General features: G+C 38.7%; 1 protein-coding gene across 1 annotated transcript in view; it reads right to left on the reverse strand.

The window, feature by feature from the left end:
- Nucleotides 1-7095: 7095 nt before the first annotated feature.
- The window catches only part of SGSM1 (small G protein signaling modulator 1), a 218074-nt gene continuing 199909 nt past the window's right edge, over nt 7096-25260 (reverse strand). The window contains exons 16-25 of the mRNA XM_063454650.1: nt 23423-23551; nt 22365-22547; nt 19790-19861; nt 17854-18453; nt 16399-16523; nt 13577-13659; nt 10719-10828; nt 9669-9765; nt 8642-8809; nt 7096-8325 (exon numbers count right to left, since the gene is read on the reverse strand). Coding sequence (XP_063310720.1) covers nt 8237-8325; nt 8642-8809; nt 9669-9765; nt 10719-10828; nt 13577-13659; nt 16399-16523; nt 17854-18453; nt 19790-19861; nt 22365-22547; nt 23423-23551 — 1656 coding nt within the window. The 3' untranslated portion in view covers nt 7096-8236. The remainder of the gene's footprint in view (nt 8326-8641; nt 8810-9668; nt 9766-10718; nt 10829-13576; nt 13660-16398; nt 16524-17853; nt 18454-19789; nt 19862-22364; nt 22548-23422; nt 23552-25260) is intronic.

The raw sequence follows: 25260 nt of genomic DNA on the forward strand, positions 1-25260 counted from the left end.
CTAATATATTTAATCTCTCCAATATTTCTGCAAAGGATGAACAGACATCTCCAAAATTATATTTGTGTAAATTTAAACTATTTGAATTTCCATGTTACATCCCTAAACTGCTGTCTGACACATTTTATATTAACATTTTTTTTTTTAGATACGTCAGTACTGAAGGGGTTAATTGATATAATTTCTACATATTTTATTTATATATAATAAGGACTTTAGTATATATAAATGTACATGTTTGTGGAAGCCCTGTCTTTAAAAGAAAGAGAGAAAATGGCAGGATGGGTGTCAGGGTTACAGTCCCGAACACCCTAATAAATGTGTATGATTCTATCAATTTATAAGAAACATGAAATTAAAATTAGCATATAATACATAATCTAGAATAAAAGTTACACAGTCAGTTCCATTTTACTATTGCTCCTTAAGTAAATAAAATGAAGGAAAACTATTCAAAGGGGAGATGAAGAACTAGCAAAGAATACCAGTCAAAAGGTTTTGCGAATAAGACCCTTATGATTGGGATCCAGAGACTGGATATATGGCTCCCAAATTGACCTTGAATTTGAAATTCAATTTGAATTCTCATATTAGTGAATAACCCGGTTTGAAACCCCATTTTCCATAGAGTGAGAAACATAGAGTAGCCAATCACCAAGGTGTGCTTGTCTGTGAGATCAAGGTATGGAGGATGGTTTGAATAAATATGGAGTGTTTAGGGCTGTTGCTATAAAAAACAGCCAGTGGCACTAAAAAGTGTAAAGGGACTCAATACATGTTGGACTTTCTGTCCAGATTTCCATTATTGGTGAGCAGCTCCCAAAACAAAAAAAGTAAATCAGCCCCCTCCTTCCCACATTTCAGACATTTACAAGAGTCCTTGTTAGAAGCTAGGAGGTAAGTAGGCATGCAAAGCAAGCCACTGATTACCAAATAAGTATATCTGCAGGTAAACTTCGATGAGAGAGATTATAATCATAACTAAATAATTGCTCTGGTCCGTAAAGGGTTGTAATACTAAAAAGAAAGTCCTTAAGAGGTTAAATACTAAAGCACTTACAAAGCTCTGCCTTAGGTGTGGCAGCATTCTGTAACCTCTACTGACATGACAAGGAGACAGGTGCAGCTTGGTATTTGGGTATGTTTTTGTGTAAGAAAAGTGTAGTAGGAACAGGAAACTGACAGGAATGTGTTTATTCTGTTATGTGCAGCAAAACAAACTATATTGCATTTGTAGAAGTGAAACCTCAAGTTCTTGTTTATTATAATTCTGGAGAGGCCTGCCATGCAGTGGAAGCACGAACAGTTTAAGTCCAAATAGAAAAGCAGTCTATGGATGTTTTTTTGTTGTTTTTTAAAGAAGTCATCACATACCTTCCAAGTGTCCATATTTAGGGGGGGCATTCCCTAATTCGGGCACAAATCCCTCTGTTGTCCCTCTTTTAAATCCTAATGTCCCATAAATGATGGTGTATCTGATTGTATAATAGAACTCCACAGCAATAATACTCACAGCAGTGTGTCTTGGAACTCCAATAAATATGTTTAGAATCAGTCTGTGTAAATCAGACAAACTGTTGTTATTCTAAATTACATTTAAGTTGCATAAATTGTTATCAGTAAGTCACGTAAAATGTCTCAGAACAGCGCCGCCCCTGGCCATACCCCCATACACAGTGCTAAAATGAAAGTGTCCCTCTCTGTTCATTTGTTTTCAGGGCTATTTACTATAGTGAGAATTCAAAGTGAAATTCTAATTTATGGCCAAAATAGTCCAACTAAAACCATAGCTGACGTAAAGAATGTCTCCAGCTCGGCTATTTTGACCTTAATAAATATTGAATTCACTGGGAATTCTCACTTTAGTGAATAATCCTGTATGCGGCTGCTTTGCTCTACAAGCAGTTTTATTTTTCATTGAGTTTCTTTGAGAAGATTGGGTGCAGTACTACCCAATGCTCACCAGGTGTCACTATTATAAAAGGACTACAATCACTTCTCTTTGGTCTGCTCCCATGCAAAAATAGCATTTTGTTTTGTGAGCTTTATCCAAGACTTATACTTTGTACCCAATCATTATAAAAGAAACAAGGCCTACTGCTCGCACACAAAGAAATAATAATGTACGTAGTACGCAAGTAACAACAATAAGTTTTATTTATTTGAAAATACATATACCATATAGAATATATTTTTTTTTAGAGTTTGTCTCTCTGAACAACAGTAAAGAACACTTTACATTAAAAAAAATAAAACATGAATAGAATCATATAAAAACATTTTACCATCATGTTGAGTTCTGAAAGTGGCAACAAGTTCACAAACATTAAATACTTTGAGGCAAGGAACAATGTGTTTGCTGCTTTAAATGCAGAGGTACACTGTACCATTCTTGCATTCTTTATCCATGCGTTGATAAATGGACATGATGTGTTACAGACACAATGCAATTTGCCAAAGGTTGAGGCATTAAGCATCATACATACATAGCAGTATTATGTGTACACATAGAAATAAGTACATATGCACATGTATATATGTAAATGTGTGCATGTATGTATATAGACATATATAATACACATACACAAGTGACATTAAACACATGCAACAAGTAACTGCATAAAGACAGGACCAAACCAGCCTCCCTGAAGAATCTGTATCCATTTTTCCACACATACCAAAAAGAGGAGAATAAAATAAAATATAAATCTGTGCTAGCTAAATAGTATGGAATGGTAATAATATTTGAGGGGGAAAAAAACCTTCCACAAAAAACATAGCATTCAGTATGTGGAGGTCGAGTAATTGGAATATATTTCCCCTTACAATCAAATAATGGCTTGTGGCCATGAGTACTTTAGTCCACAGGGGGTACATGTCCTTTAAAACACATTGGGTAAACTCGATGCCCTTTAACATTTAATAAAATAAAATAAACGACTGGGAGCAAAATGATTTTTATATTGAAGCTGCATTATTAGCATGCATAACTCCTTTGTGCTATTGGAAAGGTGTGAAATACAGTGTTGGGTTTCCCCTGTGCTGGGATTAAAATATGCTAGAGGTGCACTGAGAATTGGCTTGTACAAGCTCAACGTTGGCCAGTTTGGTCTTGATTATGCTGGAACTCAACATATGCTAAATGTGTTTACATAACATTATTCCGATTCTGAACACTCTGTAAAGGAAATGCACTCTAGAAAATATAGTCATTGCTACCTGGAAACATATCACATCTGTACTGCCCAAAAAAATATGCAGGCTCTGTTTTGTTGCATTGTCATAACACTCATACTGAGCTGTTGTAGAATTTGAGCACTCCAACATAATAATTCCTCTCCACCTTGTTTAAACCCTTAAGGACACGCGACATGTGTGACATGTCATGATTCCCTTTTATTCCAGAAGTTTGGTCCTTAAGGGGTTAAAGAGTTTATACTTTGCAGTCAGTTATAGCTCTTTTAAATTCTAAACTTGTTCTAGATCAGTTACTGAAATCAGCTTTGTGAATGATCACCTCATAGAAAAGAAACACTTTCATTTCTTTAAGACATTTGGCATATTTGGAGTGGTAAGATAAGTACTGAATATCTCACTGTTTTCATAACCAACACTACTTCATATAGCCTGGAATTTTGAGGTTCTGAAATGTGGCCATCTGTTTTTTGTTCTTGTTGTTTTTTTGTTTTTTTTTTAAAGTATCCACCATGAAAATATCTTGCTTGACTTGTATGTGATATATTGTGCAATATTCTCACAGAAAACTACTGTTATCTGCCTTGTGTAATAGAGATATTTTTGTGCCACATAACAAACTTAAGTGAACCTACATACATAAGAAAAAGAATCAGAAAAATATAAAACATGGCGGCAAACCCAGTGCGCCCCAATTTTCCATGGTTTAGAATGTAAGATAAATAGAGCCGTGGAGTGCTCAAGTACTACCTCAGCTTTTTGTTTGGCAGAAATAAAACACTTACGAATGATAAATATAGCAAGAGACAATTTGTTATATGCCTTGTGATCCATATCGTTCATAAAAATGAAAACTTTCTTCCAAAAATAACACCATATTTAAGTGTTTTGTCCTCTCCACATTCACACTCACACACGCAAACAGAGACAAGTATCCTCTGAAAACATTTAAAAGATATGTCTGCAACATTTAAGAGATATCTCCACTGATATGAGTGACACACTAACTTTTACAAGGACATACGGAAATGTACAGTAAATAGAATAAATAAATAAATAATTTTTTTTACCCTTTGCGTTCGTTATTGAAAAACACTGATATTCAGGACCACAGATATACTCTGAAACAGCATAGTATAGTTAGTAGTTAGCAGACACTTAATAATGTAAAAAGGTTTTAGAGCCATCATAAACATTGTAACAGTGTGCCATGAGATATTTTGTTATGTGTTTCATAAACAAAAATCCTGGACAGACGCTCTCCTCATAAATTGTCCTTATAATGTAGCAAGAAAATAAATAGGTACAGCTACTGAGCTACTTGTCTGAGACCAAATTTCAGCTCCCTGATTGAAAGTTATTGGAATTTAAGATTGACATGTATTGGATTCCAAGTGAAACAAGAATACAGCTCCCATGTTGCTATGCTGTAATTTGACAAAAGACTTCGGTTAGGGATGACTAATCTGTAACTTCCATTATGCTTTTGCCAGTTTTTAGGCTAGGAAAGCAATCATAAGAGTTACATTTTTTTTTTTTTGCACGTCACTATCTTTTAAATGAGCAATCCATGTACCACAACAACACACTGCAGTAAAAATGCTTGTGCCAGGTGTACCCTGGAACGCCCAAATGTAAGTTGTCAAACTACTGTTTAACTTCTTACCTGGGGTCAGCATATCTGAGCTGGAGGCTTCTGCATAGAACTTCTGCTAGCTCTCCAGGGCTAGTTCATTGGATAAGAGCATCAGTTGATTGTTCTAGGCCAATGAGGTAAGCCTTGCACTGTCAGGCTTAATTCAGACAGAGACCTACCAGATCTCTGAGAGCAAGGAAACGGCACCTGGCATACCCCATGTAAGTCAAAATGACATTGCAAGGGGCACCAGAGCATTCCTGGCACCATATCCACTGCAACAAGTTCTTTTAATGTGTTTTCAGGATCCTGTATCTGATGAATTAATTTTAACTATTAATTTACAGCATTTTAAGACAAGTTGGCTAGATTTGAGGCATAGCTGCTCTGTGTTACCTTAACAACTTTGTCCAGATTGATATGTTGAATACCCGGCTAGGTGCTGAGAGAGATCTGTATGCGGGGCTTCCTGGAGGCTCACACAGCACATTCAACATTGGGATGATATCTTTTCACTATTGTATATATAGGATAATCTAATGGCAGTCTCAATCTGCTGTAAAGTGTAGACATTATGGGACAAAAAAAGAGTTAAAACCCAATCATGCTATATGCCTTTCAGATATATTTTTGAGCCTCTCTCCTATATGTGCTCTTTTATATAAACAGATCCGAAATTGAAGAATTGCTGCTTCATCACATATTAAAGGGACACTCTAAGCTCCATTTACAGATCATGCCACTGCAATCTCAGTACTTATTTTTCTACCATGTAGGTGTTAAAACACTTTGATTCTTTTTATGCAGACCTACTCACAGATCTAACATGAACATATGGTTTCATTTTGAATTAGATCTTATAACACATTGTGTTTACTTTAAAAATTGTTATCTCCTGCTCTGTTAATTGAACGTTAATCACACAAAGGAGGCTATTAACAGAGCAGAAGATAAGAAATTCTAAATTAAACACACTGTACAAAAAGGGAAGCTAAAAATGTTAAACTCTCTTTCAGGAAGTTTGTAGGGCGGCTGTACGAGTCTTGGCAGAGAATTCAGCAGTGAGACTACATTTTCACAAAAACACTTAAAGAGACACTATAGTCAACCAGACCACTTCAGCTCAATTAAGTGGTCTGGGTGCCAGGTTCCCCCGGTTTTAACCCTTAAAGAAGAGAAACTGCTATGTTTACATTGCAGGGTTCATCAAGCCTCTAGTGGCTGTCTTCCTGACAGCCGCTAGAGGCGCTTCTGCGACGCTGGATGCGAAAATCGCATACAGCGTGCAGAACATCCATAGGAAAGCATTGAGAAATGCTTTCCTATGGACTGTTTGAATGCGCGTGCGGCTCTTGCCACATATGCGCATTACGCTCCACTCGGGAGCTGACGCCGGCAGGGGAGGAGAGGTCACCAGCGCCGAGGGAGCTCGGCACTGGATTAAGGCAAGTAGCTGAAGGGGTTTTAACCCCTTCAGTGCCAAGGGAGGGAGGCCCTGAGGGTGGGGGGTCCTAAGGATTATATAGTGTCAGGAAAACGAGTTTGTTTTCCTGACACTATAGTGATCCTTTAAGTTTAAGCTAAAGTTGTTTTGGTGCTTAGAGTGTCACTTTAAATTTTCTGCTGAACTTGTGTTACATAGAGCTGATAAACGTCTTAGGGCTTCTTGTTTTTTTTTAAAAATATAGCCTAATACAATGTTTCCGCTACCATTCTTTTATATTATTATTTTTTTATTATTATTAATGATCTGTGCTTATTAATAATAAGTTATTTCTGTTATAATTTTATAATAAATAATAAAAAATTAAAATTAAAATCTCAAAATTAGTAGTAACTGGCTGGCACTGATTGTTATAGATTGTGATACTGAGCTGGTCTCAGTAGGATTATCACCAGTCTGGCTGGGGTATGATCTATACACAAAAAAATGCTTCATTAAGGTAAAGTTGTTTTGGTGACTATGGAGTTCCTTTAAATTAAAATAGCACTTCTGGTGTAAGCCCTATATTGCTTGATGGGTCTGAAAAGGATCCTAATGCTACATCTTATCTCAACTAAAACTATTTAGCTGTTTGAAAAACCTTGACATGCTACAGAGTAAGTTAATGTCAAAAACAATTTGGAACTAAAGAAAATATTTTTGGCTTTCTTTTTTGCTATATTATATATAAAATGTTTTATGTGTATATATATATATATATATATATATACTATTTATTACCACACACAATATATATATACAGACACATACACATTATATATATATTTCCTCTGTCATTGCCCATGCTGTACATTGGGTAGTTTGTGCCAATGCTAAGGCTCTGCTAATATTAAAGGGACACTATAGTCACCAGAACCACTGTAGCTTAACACAGTGGTTCTGGTGTCTATGGCATGTTCCTGCAGGCTTAGCACTGTAAACAATGCCTTTTCAGAGAAAGATAGTGTTTACATTGCTGTCTAGCAACACCTCTAGTGGCAGTCACTCAGACAGCTATTATAAATGCTTCCTAGTCTAGTGCTGCATTGAGGCGCTGAACATTCTCCACAGATATGCATTGATCTCAGCATGGAGGCGGGGTGGGAGTAAAAACGCATTTTCCATGCAATCTGAGGGGAGCTGGGGACACTATAGGTATTATAGGTATATACTATTAAGTACCTATAAGCATTGACAAGAATAGGGAGAACATTGTAAGCACACTTTAGGGAAATTATCATAGAATAACAATGCTGCTCTTTTGATAGGATGCAGAGCCTCTCTCATTAGTAATGGAACATCAATACTTTTTAAAGTTCTCCATTCAAAATGTGCCTTATGTGCCTTTTGAAGGGTTTAACAGGCTTACTGTTTGTGTTAACTTGGTAAAATTAGTTTACTAAAACATGGGTAGTGTTCAATACTATGTTACAGCCTCAGATACTTTTACACTGCTCTACTAAGACAATCTGCGGCCCACCACTTTTTGTGTGTGTTTATAAACAGTGTAAAAGTTGGAGTTGGGATAGAAGCTCTTGTGAAAATCCAATTGTCAGCCTCAGGAAGCTACTTAAAGTAGTGCATAAAGACGCTTTGACTAACATTGCAGCCTCGACTTGAAATTGGCAAGAAAACACATCTGAATTTGAGGTCTTTGGTTTAACAATAAACTTTAAAAAGCCCAAAGGAAATGAGAATGTTTCTAAAAGCGGAAAAATATACCGGAAAACCATTTTTTGTGACTTGGTATTTCCTCTACTTTTGGGGCACACTCCTGTTTCTGGCACTTACTTAGGTAATTAAACTGGCTTATTACACATTGTCTAACCCTTTTGCTTCTGTAGGGACCAGATTGCATTGCTGAATAATGATTTCCAAGGCTCCATGGCGTGTCTGTGTTTGTTTCAGGTTTGTTGATTCCCTCACTTGTTTTCGATTAGGGTCTGAACCTTATACACAAGGTCTCGAGCGAGTTTCATGATGTGCTTTATGTTGTGCCTCTCAGCCATTTCTGGAACATGAAGAGGGTTAGTTTGAGAGTGTTAATAAGGAATAACAGCAAATGGACAATCACTGTAAGAATATAGTATAATCTGTTATCTGGGTATACTATTTGTTTGTAGCACATAGAAAACAAATGGGTTAATACAACATTTTGAAAATATATGCATCAAATAAAAAAATGATGTAATTTAGAATATTTTAGGACTCTATACCATGATCCACAAAAACTAGCCTGGAAAATACAAGTCTGAAACTCTGAGAATCTACAGGAAACTGTATAGTATGGTAAACAAAGGGTCTCTTAACCTTTATGCATGACTTACCATTAAAGAATTTAATTATATCAGTAAAGTCCATGTTGTTCTCCAGGATAATGTCCCGATAAACTTCAACCAATGCCAAGGAAATGAACAGGACAAAGTGAGAGGATGAAACATGCTTAGCTGCCCAGATGGTCTCCCAAACCGAAAAGACATCATCGTAGACTAATTCTGTTTGACCAAGAAGCAGGTGTTAGAATTTGTAAAAGCTAAATTTTCTGATTTAAATATGAAACAAATAATGTATATTTATTCTTTATCTTAGAATATTCTAATGGCATATTAACAGGGTTATGTACTAAAGTGAGAATTGTTGGCAAATCAAAGTGTATTTAAAATAATTTTAAATATAAGGTCAATGTAGCTATCCTAGAAGCATAGCTGACTTGGAGAATTTCTCCAGTTCGGCTGCTTTGGCCTTGAAATTTAATCCACTGTAAGTTCTCAACAATTTTCACTTAATAGATTTAAACCATATGTTTTTTTCACTTAATTCACCTACACAGACATTAACAGTTAACATGATCAGCAATTATGGCAATCATGGGAAAATGTGTGTTCAAGCTAACTCACAAACCTGCACCAGATACCACCCATCAAGTTTCTGACAAAAAGGGGGATGGATAATTTTTCTTGTCAGAATATCTATTTTTTGTGTTATGGGGTTCAGCTATGATACAAACGTATTTCTATGTGGGATGAACTGAGCATGTACTGTTGAATATGTTAGCTTATTGAGCTCTAGGGTAAGAACACGATTGTCCATTTTATTGTGAAAATCCAATAAATGTTACTATTTGCTTACTTTATGCTTCTCACTTTATCACCTTCTAAATATGTGGTCCGGGTATTGTATGAACAAGTAATAAAGGTGGTAATAACGCTCCAGACTTCAAAAGAAAGGACAGCTGGTAAATTGTCAGAAGATGTCATAGAACTAATGTGATATTGCTGGTGTTACATATGTAGCAGCAACTACATTGTTTTGCTGCTTAATCAGCAGTGGCAGAAAAAAGTCTTGGCAACTGACCTCGTTTGAAATCAAGAAGGAACCAGCGGTAGCAGAAATAAAAATGGGTGTAGTCTCCATTTTGATGCATAAGCTCAAAAAGCTCAGAATCCAATATCTGTAAAGAAAGTGCAATACATTGATATTAGAAGAACATGCTGATACAAAAAGAAGCATGGAATCTAATACAACTGGTAAGTTAATAAATGAAAAATCAACTTTCCTGAATCTTTTTCATTTATCTTCACATTTTAGCTTCATTTCTATCTGACCATAACACAATTGCTTTTGCTATTGAAGGCATATATATTACATATTCCACAGTAACATTTCCAATTTCTGCTACAGCTGAGATATTAAAGCAATTTTAAGTCTGTTAATAATAAAAGCTTACGAAATGTTGAAGAGAATAAACAAAAAAATACTAAGTTCATTTAACTCAGACAGTAAACTAAAGGAACTCTGCACACTAGCAGCTTAGGTGTCAGCATGCCCCTTGGCATCTTACCTGGTTCTGAGTCAAACCATTTTTGGAAGATTTAATAAACCGAGAGTCTGCCAATGTTTTGATACAAATTAATGACCTCACATCTTCCAGTGGCAGAAATTATACTTCCGACTAGTATTGTTAATTCTGTCCTTAGTAGGGAGGCGTTTACTTACTAAGCATGCCAGCTGAAAAAAAACACTGAACCGTTTGGCACAGAACCGATGGATGGTGCAAAGTGCATGTTGGCACTACAACCACTGCAGTGTGCTTTGTTGGTTACGCTGCATTCAATTCCCCTTTAACAAATATAAACCAGGGATTATGTTCTTACTCTACACTAATGACACAACTTGGAATGCCAGCATTTTCCAAGGCACTATGCCTTTAAGGGGGCACTGGTAAAGCATCTTTACCTGCCACATTTATGAAACCCTTACTTGACGTTTTTGCCTCAAGAACCATGGTCACATTGTATCCTCACATGGTTTGACAATGGGAATATGAGGTAAACTGCTTTGTCATTATTTTATCCTTCACAGCCGTGTACTTCCACTTCTGTGACATACATCATTCTCAAATACCTGTATCAGAGATCTCATGTTGGCAAAGTGAGTATCCATGGCACCTCCATGTGGAAAGTTCTGGTTCATTCTTTTCATGAGTTCCGTAAAGCAGCTGAAAGCCAAGGCTTCTGTATGAGGAAAAACAAAACAAAAGACTAATACACACAAACGTCTGCTTATAGCTTAAAACCGCTCACTTCCCAAGATTTGTAAAGTTATGTTTACTTATCCCTTTATCAACAACCACATATTCATGAGGTGTCAGAAATAAAAGTAAATGTTGAAATTCACAGCTCTTTATCCTGCGACTGGGTACTTCCATCTTAGTTCCTTGTCAATCATTAGAAGTTCTGTTTTTTTTACCTGGCAGTCAGCATAAAGAAAGCATACAGAGAAGAGGAGAAATGAAACAAAGTTTCTATTTCTCCTTATTATTTGCCAAGCTCGCCCTTGTTTTGCCTCGTCTGAACTGGATTATGATGTAATTTGCAAAATCTGTAATACAAAATGAAAAGCGAATGCAGCATGTCAACAAAAAGGTTGACACAAATGATTGGTTATTTTAATTTTATTTAGTTTCAAGCTGTGTTTAAAACAGTGCCTCAGGGGGGCGTGGCTGACCACGAAGCCGAGCAGAAGTCTTCCCTGAGAGCTCCGTACCGGCCCAGGGAATAGAGACTCAAGCCAACGAACAAACACAAATTTCCACAAGAAAGACAGATACCCCCCAAAGCAGAGAGCATGGGGCGCAAAAATAAAAAGCCACACCGACAAGAACCGACTAGACAGCCAGATATACAGCTCTCCTTCGAACGGCCGGTGCCGCAACAGACGCCCAAGATGGCGCCCGAGGCCCAATATGACACGGAGGACTCAGAAGCCTCGCAGGCTGACGCAGTAGCCTCACCTCCACCCTCCTCAGAGGAGGCTTCCATTGTGTCGGGGTCTGAAGAAGATGAGTCACCCTCAACCAAAGATGACATAAAACGCCTCCTAATAGACCTCAGGAAAGTATGGAAGTAGGATCTGCGGGAAGTACAGGCCGAAATAGGGGTGGTCCACCAAAAGGTGCGGGAACTGGAAAGACCGCTAGAGAGGAGAAGTCTCAGGCTACGGAACGGAAGCTAACAGAACTCACCTCACAGGTACAGCAACTACATAGAGTGGTGACCACCATGGAAGTCCGTCACAGGAGAAAAAACCTGTGACTTAGGGGCATCCCGGAGTCGGTCGAAAATACAAAGCTCCTGCTGTGGGTTCGCACTATGCTGACAGCCATGGGCGCCGAAAGCAACACTGACTCTCCACCAATCACATCAGTGTTCAGAGTGAGAAAAGCAGCCGCAGCACCCAGTGAAGCACCCAGAGACGTCATAGCGGTGACCAGGGACATAGCGGTAAAATCTAAAATACTGCAGCGCTCCAGAGAGATGGGGACGGTGCCACATGAAGGCCACAGACTAGCGATTTTTGCTGATATCCCATTCTCGGCTCTAGCAGAGAGAAAAAGGCTGGCACCAGTGGCCAGGAGACTACGAGACTCGTCCATCAGGTACCGATGGGGCACAGAGGGATCAATACTAGCTGAGAAGGGGGGAGAAAGCTTCACGCTAACGTCCCGAGACGACCCCGATCAGTTCCTGCAAAAATTGAGCCTGTCACTCTAGCCGCAGCCGGAGGACGCACCAACTTCACCAAGCAAGGCAGTATGTGGAGACAACACCAAGCGCGCCTTTAAAAGTATAACAAAACTTACCACCAAGAAGCAGAAACCGTAGTAGAGGCTTGGATACCAGCCCTTACCCTCACTGAACCTACATCATTCCACTGATACTGGACTGCTCCAAAATGCCTGCGGCCAGCAAAGGCTTAGCACTACTACGACCTCTGGGACATATGCACAGGACTAATATGCAAATATGCACCCCTCTGTCCTTGAATATTCACATTAATGTTTGATTCCTTTTTTTTACTCTTAACAAATATGTTGGAAAAGTTGTATAATGCTGAGAATAACTCAATAAAATACAAATTTAAAAAACAAACAAAAAAAAAACAGTGCCTCAAAGGGTCACAAAGATGTTTGAAAAGGGTATGGTGCAGGGAGTACCGTGCATCCAATCGCTTTTTCAGAATGGTGTGGCTTATAACTGCAGGGATCTGTAAAAATAGCAACACCTACACGTGAACCGTTCTAGCCTAGACACAACAAAGGAGGTGTTTTCATATCCTTATTTGCTGGGCCAATTTTGTCCAACTTATCCAGGTCCTGATGCTGCATACGCAAATGGGAATAATCGTTCTCTCCTCACCACAGAGAGATGAGCACCTGAGAGCAAAGAGTGAGTGAATTGGGTTATTTATAAACAAAGGAGGTGTTTTCACATCCTTCAATAAATCGGTTTATTGAGCAGTTCCAATCATCCTAGGTGATTAGTGGAAGTGTGGTTGGAGGATAAACTACTAATTACTCTTAAACAACTTACTTAAGATCAGATTCCATAAACTAAAATTAGAGACTCTTTGGTGAGGGAAGGGTTTGCCTGTATGTATACACAACATTTCTGAGTGGTGTCGCTACAGAAGCTTCAAGGTGAGCATACTTTGGTTCTACTTATTCATTTGCAAATTTTTAGTCTATTACCTATACAACACATTTTTTGACAGTGATTTCTCCCTAATATGGAGGCACCACGTGCTGTGATTTGGTTATTCAAAGATAAAAACAAAATACTAAATCTGCTGGACACCAGGAATTTTCAATCACATTTAAGGAACTGTTCCCAAATTATTTTAACATTGTAAGAAAAATGCAATCACAATGAAACAACAGTTATTCCAAGAGATGAACTATATGAGAGAAATGAATGTCATACCATCATCTAGTATTACCAAGAGAGGGGCCAGAAGGTCACACATTCCTTGCACATACCCAATCTCAATGTGTTGCCAAACATAGCTGAAAAACACAATGATAGACAGAAATTAGTAAAGATTTCCTCACATAACATATCAAAACCAAAAAAATAAAATGCAAAAAATGGGTCTTGGTCCCATGATAACCAATGGGGAATTATTAACAACACAAATGTTTACACTGTGGCCTTGTCATCAGAAATAAATGACTGAATGCCACAGAACGGCAAACTGCAGACATCATGGCAGTGGAAAACAAAATAAAAAATAAATAAAAACATATATAAATCTAAATAACGGTAATGGCAATGAGGGGAGTATAATCATTAAAATACAGGTGGCAGAAGGAAAGGAAAACCAAAAGAAAACAAAAAACCAACACGAGAAGGCTGCTTTAAAGTGGCATTGTCATGCCGAACTTACCTTTCACTAATCGCTTCCTCTTCTCTCCCTCTCTTGGAACTACTTTGTCTTATATATTTTTCCTAAGCTTGACCTGCTCTGACCCACTTCCTGTGGGTCAGAGAAATTTTCCCACAATACTCACCCTTTCCTCCGTGATCTCGCGATGCCTGCTTTCACTATTCACGAACGTCCTGTCATTTAGACAAGACGCTGGCAAAACTACCAAATTTTGCCCTAACAGAATAAGAACAATTTGTTCATTCATGTTAGGATCACATCTGCTACTTTTAGTTCGGTTCGAAATTTAATTCGAATCACTGAAATTCCAATTTGTGCTGCGGCTGCATCTTGCAGCTGCTTATTAGATAGCTCCCAATTTCCCACGGTATTAGGGAGCTATCTACTAAAAGGCTGAAAGACCAAGATTGGTCTTTCAGACAACTTTACTAATACTACATAGTTACTTTGCTGAAAAGAGACGTGCGTCCATCAAGTTCAGCCTTCCTCACATATGTTTTTGCTGTTGATACAAAAGAAGGCAAAAAAGCGCTTCCAATTTTGCAACAAACTAAGAAAAAATTCCTTCTTGACCCCAAAATAGCAGTCAGATATCTCCTTGGATCAAGCAGCTATTACCCCACTAATTAGAAATGATATCCTTGTATGTTATGTTTTTGAAAGTATTTATCCCATTGCGGTTTAAATATCTGTGTCGACTGTGATAAAACCACCTCTTCAGGCAGAGAATTCCATATCGCATTACTGTAAAAAAAATCTTTTCTTTGCCTTAGATGAAATCTCTTATCTTCCAGCCTAAATGCGTGACCTTGTGTCCTATGTATAGCCCTGTTTACGAAAAGATTTTCAGATAATGGTTTGTACTGGCCCTGAATATATTTGTATAATGTTATCATATCCCCTCTCAGGCGCCATTTTGCCAAACTAAAGAGATTTACATTTTTTAACCTTTCTTCGTTACTAAAATGTTCCATTCTTTTTATAAATTTTGTAGCTCGTCTCTGCACTTTTTCTACTGCCATGATATCCTTCTTTAGAACAGGTGCCCAAAATTGCACAGCATATTCAAGGTGTGGTCTTACCAGCGATTTATAAAGAGGCAACATTATAGTTTCATTCCAAGAATTTAAGTCCCTATTTATACAAGACAAAACCTTACTGGCCTTAGTAACTGCAGACTGACATAGCATATTGTTGCATAATATGTTGTCTATAGCAATTCCCAAATTCTTCTTGTGTGTGCTTATCCATAATTCACTACCATCTAGGGTGTAAGTTGCTTGTGCATTCTTGACCCCCAAGTGCATAACTTTGCATTTCTCTACATTAAATATGTCGACAATATTTGAGTGCAATGTGCATTTTATGGTCCTTCCAAACAGACCATACTTCAGTCTTTTTCTAATAGTACTGTCAAGGACTTTAACATTTAACATGCTGAGACCTGTAGAGTCTGGGATGTACAGTTGTAGTTCAGGTATTGCAAATGTTCCAGCACAAGCACACCTGGTGAAGCTAATGAAGTCCTTGATGAGTTGCATCAGGTGTGCTTTAGACAACACCTGTTTTGCATATTTGTGCTGTTGTGAAGGATTATATTCAGGCTGTTGAATAATTTTGAGACTACGAAATTCATTATCAGTTACATTTGGGAAAACCACTTGAAGCATTTTGTTGTGTTGAGCTTTTTTAACTGCTTTTGTTTGATTTGTTCATTGCAAACAGTTGAATGTCCTTGTTTTTTTTTTTGGTTTTTTTTCTGAGCATTACATGGTCTGACCTTGGGGTGAAGTTACTGGGACATCAACTCCTGGTGAGACTGGCAGCTGTCTTGAATGTTTTCTACTTTTTAATTATCTTTCTCATTGTAGATTGATGGACTAATTTGTTTGGAAATGGCTTTTCTAGGATCATTGTTGATGTATTTCCTCCTTGGCATTGTGTTAACACACACCTGAATGCTCAAGACCAGCAAACTGCTAAAACTTGACTTTTATGGAGGTTGTCACACTTGCTGATGAGCAATTAATCACGCATTTGATAGCAGCACATATATGCTACTTGGCACCTTAATTCCTATGGAAGCAGTAAGGGCGTACTTAATTTTGTAAATATGGCTTCTCTATTATTTGTTAAATAAACCATGATACGGTGTGAAATGTCACGTGTTTTTCATCCGAGATTGTATTTACCTAATTTTAAGACCTGTTAAGTAACAGATGATTGTTATTATGTCCTGATATGTACAAAAATATGCCACACTACAATTAGTCTTCCACTGTCCACTTAGTCTGCCCGTGGCTCTTTGTGAACTGTATACTTTATAACCATGGCTAGTTACTATCTACAAGACACTTACCTGCACATTACATTTCGAAGTTTCTCCAAATTAGTGGGCGTGAAATACCAATAGTTGCGGTCACACCTCTGAACATCCTTCTCAATTCTGTGCAGATTAATGGTGTACATGTCAAGCAGTTCTTGCTATAGGATTGTTAAAAAGGTGGTATTAAAAATGTAGTACAGGTACTTTCATAATCAAACCTTTTATAAGGTTATTAACTAAAATGGCATATACAAATAATGTATAACTATACAACACATTATTTTATTAAGAAATGGTGTGAATGCTGAAAAGTAAAAAATAAAATAAAAATGCTGACAAGAAAAAAAAATCCGCTATGGGCTCATATCCATACTCTTGTTGTTCATGGAGTCATTAAACTGTGGAAGTACTGTCAGGTGAAATCTATGACAGCTCCATATTAACACTGGGTATATATCAGCATCTACATTTAACGTCAGCACATAAATCTTGCACTTGCAAAGATTCTGGCGTTTATATTTGCTACTTGGAAGTAGCGTTTTTAAGCTACTTATTGCAACTGTGCCAGGAGGCTTACAGGATTATTCACTATAGTCAGAATGGCCACAAACCCAATTGGGTGAAATCATTAATATGGAGCAAAATCTTACTTCTTAAATAAATGGGTGGTATCCTAGTTTCCCACATTACCATCCACCAATGGGTGGCAGGTGGGGGCTATTAATTTAATAATAAGTGGGAGTACAGTCACCATCCTTGGAAAGCAGGAGGGGTCTTCTTACAAAAACAAACAGAGGGTGATGGCTGTTAGTTTAACAAAGGTGGTGGGTTGGGGAAAGTATGTGCCCCTACCCAAGTGTGACAGGTGAAGAATGTTAATTGAATAATAAATGGGAGGAGCCTAATGTAGCCCACCAGTCCCACCATAGGTAGCAGATGGCAGTGAACAATACAATTTAGAAGGGGTGGGCATACCATTGTCCACCCCCAAAAATGTTGGCCATTGTTCAACCCCCAAACCTCTAGTTACCCCTCCGTAAAAAAAAATCTTGCAGCATGCGCTGCAGTTGCTAGGGAAACCAAACATGACGTTATTCCGTCAAGATTTGTCCTGCTTGGGGATGTGTCCCAAGCAGGGCAAATCAAAGAAGAACAGAGTCGGAGTGGAGGATGGTTTGGAGGTGGTTGTTACACCCACGAAGCATGAAGATGGAGGCGCTGGAGTGGAGGATAGGTAGATGAGAATGGAAATAAGTAGATAAGATGAGTAAATCTGAATTTTTACAATAAATACACCATGTATTTTTGTGATATATGGTGTATTCAATGTGTGTGGGAGCGATTTCAGGTGAGTTAAATTATTCACAACAGGTTCACTTTAAACAAATTACGTTTAGGTAATTAAGTAAGGTAATATGAAGGTGCACTTCGAGTTGACAGGGTCATGTAAAACTAAAAGAAACCAAACACTTTTTCCAGAATACGTACAGAATATGATACTCCAGTGGATGAGACTGGAGAGACTTCAGAAACTGTAGCATCTATCACTATTAATGAGTTAAGCTGTGGATACAAACTCTCCATCTCTGGCTCTTCTGACAAGTTATCTTCACTTCCCACCAGGCTCTCTTTCTCAGCTTCACTATCAGGCCAGGCTTCAACTACAGAAAGTATTGTCTCCTTATCTGGAAGAATGTCTTCTGTGCTTTCTGTCATAGAGATAAAATCATCCAAGCTCTCATTAGCTGTTGCTTCACCATCTAAGTTGCCCTGAATGGGAAAATCCTCTTCTACAGTTTTGTTATCCACTAGGGTGCTGTCCAAGTTGCTCTGTTGCTTTCCAGAGGCAGCTCCTGATTTCATGTGCAAATGCAAAGCATTTTTGTTGACTTCCATAGAAGAGGCATTGTCATCTGTGCTGAAACTGTGCTCTGAATACCCAGAGGTAATGGAGAAGTTGCGGGAGGAAGGGTGCCCTGAATCCGGAGAGCAGGTTCCATTTGGAAGTGTTCCATTTGGTATCTTGGTAGGTTTGCTGTCCTCATTTCTAAGTTCTGTTTGTTCCACTTCCTCAACTGACTCAAACACCTATGCAAAGAAAGTTAGAAGCAGTGTTCATGCTTGGCAAAATCAATCTATAGAATAAGCAATAAAAGTTTTAAACATCAAGCATTGTTCATGCTATACTGAAATGATGCCACAAGAGCTCATAAGTATTAGGGATGTTTGTGGAGTACAGGGAGTTTATGGTAAGGGAACATCTGTTTTCAAGATGCTGTGAACTAGAATTCATTAATCTTTGAGAATCAACCCTATCTCCCCACAAAACCAATGTAATGGTTTGGGATTATAGCATTTTGATTTGGATGTTATCACACATCTTAAAAACCACTGTAATTGTGTTGTGAACTTTCAATGGAGGGCCCTTACAGAGCCCTATTAACTCCAATGCCGCTGTTAGGATGTGTCATTATGTCCTGAACAGAATGAGCATTAACAATGTTAGGGCATAATGACATAGCCTGATGATGGTGCCTGTGAAGCCGCCATAATCCCCTGAATTATACTTACTTCGCTGGATTAGCCACTAGCCAATTGGTCACATTCTTTGCGTCATGATGCCAGGGCCAGTGTCAGTCCACAGAAGCAATGCACAATTTGAGAAGCCTAAGTGCATTGTTGCATACAACAAGCATATGAGGGGAGTAGATTTGGCTAACGGCTGTGTTCATCCATATCTTGTTCACCAAAAAATAACTGGTTTAAAAAAGTTGCCACCTATCTTGTTCAGATTGCAGTATATATTTCCTATAAACTGAGCAAAAATGCAGCAAAAGGGAAGTAATACAATTTCCCAGAGTTCACCCTGACGCTTTTGTCTGATATATTTCGCTGGTCCCCTAATCCCTTGTCATTGTCAATAAGTCTCAGTGGAAGACACTTCCATAGTAGAATCCCCACACAGTCCACACAAAGTCACCCTAGAAAATATTTTAGTCTGCTACAAAAGAAGAGTTAGGAGAGACTCTACATATTATTACCCTTACTGCCCATCTCTACCTGGTCTATGCATATCTAAATGTTTTAAGTGTACCATACAGAGTTAAACTATTAATTCAGAACACTCTGTATGTGACCTCAATGAGACCATAAAACATAGGTGGTTTTATTTAGCTTACTGGCCGGGATGCTCATTATATCTGATTATATTTTATTCCGCCATATGGATGATTGACTGGGGAAACACATGTGGTGTTTTAACAAAGAACTCTGATTTTCCTGTCATAACTGTGGTATTGAAGGTCCCTATTAACATATGAGGTGGACTCTCTACAATTCGCCGTTAAACCAATTTTTCCTGTCATTTTTGCTACCCAAAGATTAGGAAAAGTTTCAGTGAAAGATAAGGCACAAACAGCATTACCTGTGTGCTTGTACTGGAGTCACTCTCCAAGCGTGCATGGTTTTGTCGGTCCGAGTTGCAACTTTGGGAAGACTGTTGATTAAAGCACAGGGTATCAGTATAATGACAAACAACACGTTTTGTCCCTCAAAATACATTTTCAAAGTTATAAAGATTGGGGATATGCCAACATATTATTATTATATTCCCAATATAACTGGTGGTTAAACTCCATCCTTATTTTGACTGTATTCATTTAGTAATCTAATAAGTGATGGTTATTTTAATATTATATTCTGTAAGTTTTAAAAGAAACTTCCATTTTCAGACAGCCAACTTTATAGTAGCATAAAAATTCTGCCACTTTTTTTTAGGAAAAAAACTGTGTAAATGTTTATAAATCTGTTGCGTCTGCAAAGAAAGGGAACATATTGAAAAATGATGATTAGGGCACATAAAACCAGCATAATTAATACATTGTGCCAAACATTTGTTGAAAATTAGAAGGAAAAGTGCTGCCCAGTTGTTGCGGTTGCCGGCTCGCCGTGTGGCAAAGCTGTGCCCGACCGGCACAGTCTAACCGACGGCACAAGCTTACCTGCTCACCGGCGAGCCGACGGCCGCTTCTCCGCATCCTCCGACCGTCGCGCCCGGATCCAAAATGGCACTGACTGCGTGGTCGCGCCTAAACTCAGCTCTGCCCCCGACGTTTATACGGACGTGCGCGTGACGTCACGACGTTGACGCGCACGCACGTTCTGGGGTCAAAGGTCGCCCTCTGACCAATCAGACCTTTGAGAGGGATATTTAAATCCCTAGCTCACTCCAGTACCTTGCCCTGTCGTGGTTTCCTGTTCCTGGTTTCCTGAGAGTGCTTTATATTTGTGAATCTGATTTCCTGGTATCCTGATCTTGGCTTTTCCCTGGTTATTCTGAAATCTGGTTTCCCTGACTTGGCTTGTGTAAACGGTATTGTGTATTTTCTGGCTTCCTTGACCTCTGCTTTCCCTTTGACCATTCTCTGTCTCTAGCGTATTAGTCCGGCCATTCTAAGGTCCGGTTTACGCTCTGTCCTTTTATTTTCCTAGTGACACCAGTATATGCATTGCGGCATGTGGACTAGCCTCTTGCTTAGATATTATGGGGTTATTTCTGTGCAGACTTGATCTGACCTCTGCAACCCAGATCCTGAGTGCTGTTTATATTTTATTATTTATGGGTGATTGTTCACCTTCTAATAAAGCTGCTAACCTGTTTTTTTACCACCTACTGAAGTCCTGTTTTACATCTACCCTACCGGATCAACAGGAGGGAAAAAGAGAGCCCCCCAACAACATCGGGGGAGGCACCCTTGAGCGCGATTACCATTCATATTCTGTGAGTGTATTTCAATAAGCGCATAATTGCTCACCAAATTGTATTACACTATATTTTTGTTTTGTTCCTTATTTTTAGATTTTACAGCCATATCCCAAACGTTTTTGGTTTTTCTATACAGATCCTGTGGCTACCTGATAAGTGAGGGGGTTACAAATTATTGAGATTGTGTGACTAAATCCAGGGTAAAGTATATTCTATGGTCATCTGTGTACCTCTCCCTCACTCCTCCTGAAATAAAGTGTTTTCACCAGAGAATTCCGCTGTCGGTCTCGGAGAGGGTTTTCAGACCAGTTAAAACTGGCTTCACTGACACTCCCTTTGGTCCTCATGAGGTCCATACTTCTTTGACTTCTTCCCTGTTATGTAAACATTGTGCTATATTTTGTGTGCAGTCCAACAAACCAGTATTTGTTCTAAGTGCACTATGCTCTGGCTGGTGTTTGATGGAAATGGGGAAACAGACGTTACATATCCAGAGTGTTCCTGCTAAACACAGCCTTCTAAGATGATTCTCCCTGGGGAAAAATCTACTGGCAAATCTGCTCCTGGAAGTGCACAGTAGCTATGTGACTCTCCAGCATTGTGGGTGGTTAGGGTTCGACAGAGTGTAGAAATCTACTCATCACCTGCACAGGTACTCCAAAGGCTGCAGTAAACAGCCTGCATGTCTCCCAAACAGAGTTACAGAACGTAGGTAGAGGCGTAGGAGAGATCACATATGTAAGCTCATCACTCTTCCTCTTCATACATGTGCATCGACACTAAAATATAAGTGTTACCTAAAGTGAAGTTAGGCAACCAATACTTTATTAACTTTACTAAGATTAACTTTTAAATAAAAGTACTACATGATAACATTTTTATCTGTCCATTGTGCCATCCAAATTGCTTGCAAATATATAATAAAAAATAATAATTCCATTCTATTCTTTTGACATATAGCACACAGGCAGTTGCACAAAGCAAAATGCAATGCCTTTCGTGCTGCCCATATAGGTAATCTTGTTTGCTGCACAAGTCATTTGGGGCAAGGTGGCAGCTTGGGCTGCAGCCCTGTCCATTCTCATCAGTTACACTGCAAAAGTAGGATTGCAGTGGCAAGGAACTTGTGTCCTGTAATAATATTTAGTACATGTGATATGATGTGTGAGCCTTAGTGTATACAGCTGTGTGATCTGTTTACATTGTCTACACACAAATATTGTCAGAGTCTGACCTCGTTGCTCACGGTAGAATCTCTGTGCATCATCCTTTGAATCTGGATATCCAGGCTGGCTCCAGAGGAACACTTTAGCAGCGCAGCTGCATGAGATTCTTTCTCTCTCTGACGTACGATTGCCTCGCAGCCCAGCCACTCTGCCATGGTTTGTTCATAGCAGGCACGGATTTGTTCATCCACCTGCAGCATTCAAATAAGGAATTTAAGAAAATAAAATATATATCTGTAAGGTTGTATGCCTCTGAGCAATCAGACAGTGTAGTTCTCAACCAGTTTGTAGTCTTACAATACCCAAAAATATATCCTGATGTTGCCTTAACTCAACCTCCAGGCACCTTGCTACAAATGGATATTATTTTCCCAATGAAGATCATTATATGCAGGATCCATTGACCAGAATAACCTATTACTTCAATGCTGTCTAACATGTTATGAACCATTAGCTTCCTATCATAGCAACCTACGTCACAGAGGCTTATCATTTCCTATCATCAAAGATACATAGAGCTTGAAATGAGAACATCAATTTGCTATCATTTTAGGAACAAATAACTCAATGTAATGCTTATAAGAGCCTACATTCAGAGCATATGGCTTATTCCAAACCATCAGATAAACCTGATCTTTTGAGACCACACGGTCTCTCTCTAATAAGGTTAGTTTTTCTCATGGCTAGTACCATACTATAAACTAGACTTGTGCACAAATGCATTTCAGCTGGCACAAATCAATCAAATGCCTTTTAAACTATGACCGTCCGAATGATTAGTTTGGCGTAGGTTAAAAGGAATTTGATTAGTTTGTATCAGCTGAAACTCATATGTGCACAAATCTATTAACAACACTTTGTTAATTTCCCCTGAGTGGATATATATCTAGCGTGCATCACCTGCATCCAATACTGGCTGTATCATGACTAGAATTTCTGCACTACATTCTGTGTATGCCCTACAAGCTGAAATAATAAAAATATGTTTAAAATAACAAATTACATTCTTGTAACTGTATTTATTTCCTTCTAAATTTCAACAAAGCTACCGGGAATGTACACGAACCTCTCTTCTTTGTGCTTCTGTCATTCCAAACTGATAGTGTCCGAGAAGAAAAGGCCACACATCTTTCCTGATCTCATGCTGAATTCCACCATAGTAAATAAGACGTAAAAGCTCTTGTTCCTCATAATTCTGATGAAAGTCAAGTAAAAGCAGACATTATTGCCAGAGCAGTGCATCTGACATTTAAGACCTGTAAGTGGCCAGTTCCCTGATCTCTTTATATGAATTGATTCTGATATTCTGGACTGGCTCTTGGGCACATCAATTTATGCTTGAATTAAATCGTTGATGGATTTCTGCCTTAACTTTGGCCTGTATCTGTTTCTCTGTTGTAGAAATAAAATGTAACCAGATTAAAGTGAGAAACTAGTACAAGTCTGATGCCACAATTGCAGAAATGCATCAATGGTGATTACCTTAAAATATTATAATAATAGATTGAACACAAAAATATTAAATATATCCACAAATTATGGAAAGGACAGTGGAAGCAGAGGACTGGTTTACCCTCACAATGTTACATGTTGCAGTGATATTAACTAAAGTAAGAAGTTGAAGTGAATTTAAAATTTGAGGCCAGAACAGCTGAACTGGAAATATTCTGTAAATCAGCTCTGCTTCCAATTTGGAGATGTGCCCTTAAATTTGAGATTCCTTTTGAATTCTCACTTTGGTTAATAATCCTGTAGGTCTTTGCTGGCTGCTTGGTATTTGCCTGTCACTAGACTGGGCATTGTAGTGAAGTGACAAGGAAAAAGTACACTTTAGGACAAAATAAACACATTAGAAATATTCTCAGATTTTCCTGTTTTGTACTGACAAACAATACGCAATTTCTCAGTATTATTCAATTAAGTGTTTGGCCAATGAACGTTTACATCCATCCAAAAATAAATGTGCTTATTGTTATTTTTGAGTACTCTGTAGAATTCTAATATGTCTATATACTTACAGGAGAGGGCTGGTACTGTGAGCTTAAAGCATAGCAAAATCTGAATTGCAAACCCTAGAGTAAAATAGTTGGAAAGAATTGTCCAAGTCAACAATAGCTGCAGTTGTACTATGTTAACCTACATTGTGCCATTAGGATTTTAATTTGCTAGAGTTTAACAAAGAACCATGAAGGACTTGATGTGTCAGCATAACATTACATGCTACCCAACAAACCTTACTGACGTCTTTAAAGGGACACAGTTAGCACAGTAACTATTTTATCTTTATTTGGATATACTGCCTGGAGCAGATTTACATTAAATAAAGGTCCTTGGCTGCCTACAGCACTGCCGCTACTAGAAGCAGGGCCGCCATCAGGGCATGACAACCATAACAGTTGTCATGGGCCCGGCGGCCCTGGGGGGCCCGGCCGCCCGGGCCCCACATGTGGGGCCCATCGGGTAGCCCACACACTTAAGGCCACCCGATGAGCCCCCTCCTTCAGGGGCCCGGTCAGCGCTGTGGCCATTGTATAGCGCGACCGGGCCCCTTTAATAAAAAAAAAAAAAAAAAGCAGCCGCAAGTGCTGCCGGGAGGAAGTGCTCACTTCCTCCCAGCTCACTCCGCGCGGGAGGAGCGCGCCTGCCCGCCCAGCTGTAAAGAGGGAGAGCCCGGCAATGAAGAGGGAGCAGCGCCGACTCCCATCATCCCCAGCCACCCTCCTGCAAAGAAAAGGTAAGAGACAGGAGGCTGGCTGGAAAATGAGCTGTGTGTGTGCATGTATGTATGTCTGTCTGTGTCTGTCTGTCTCTGTCTGTCTGTATGCATGTATGTGTATGTATGTATGTGTGTGTGTCTGTCTGTCTGTATGTCTGTATGCATGTATGTGTGTCTGTCTGTCTGTA

This window comes from Pelobates fuscus, chromosome 5 (genome assembly GCF_036172605.1).
Source record: "Pelobates fuscus isolate aPelFus1 chromosome 5, aPelFus1.pri, whole genome shotgun sequence".
Taxonomy (NCBI): Eukaryota; Metazoa; Chordata; class Amphibia; order Anura; family Pelobatidae; genus Pelobates; species Pelobates fuscus.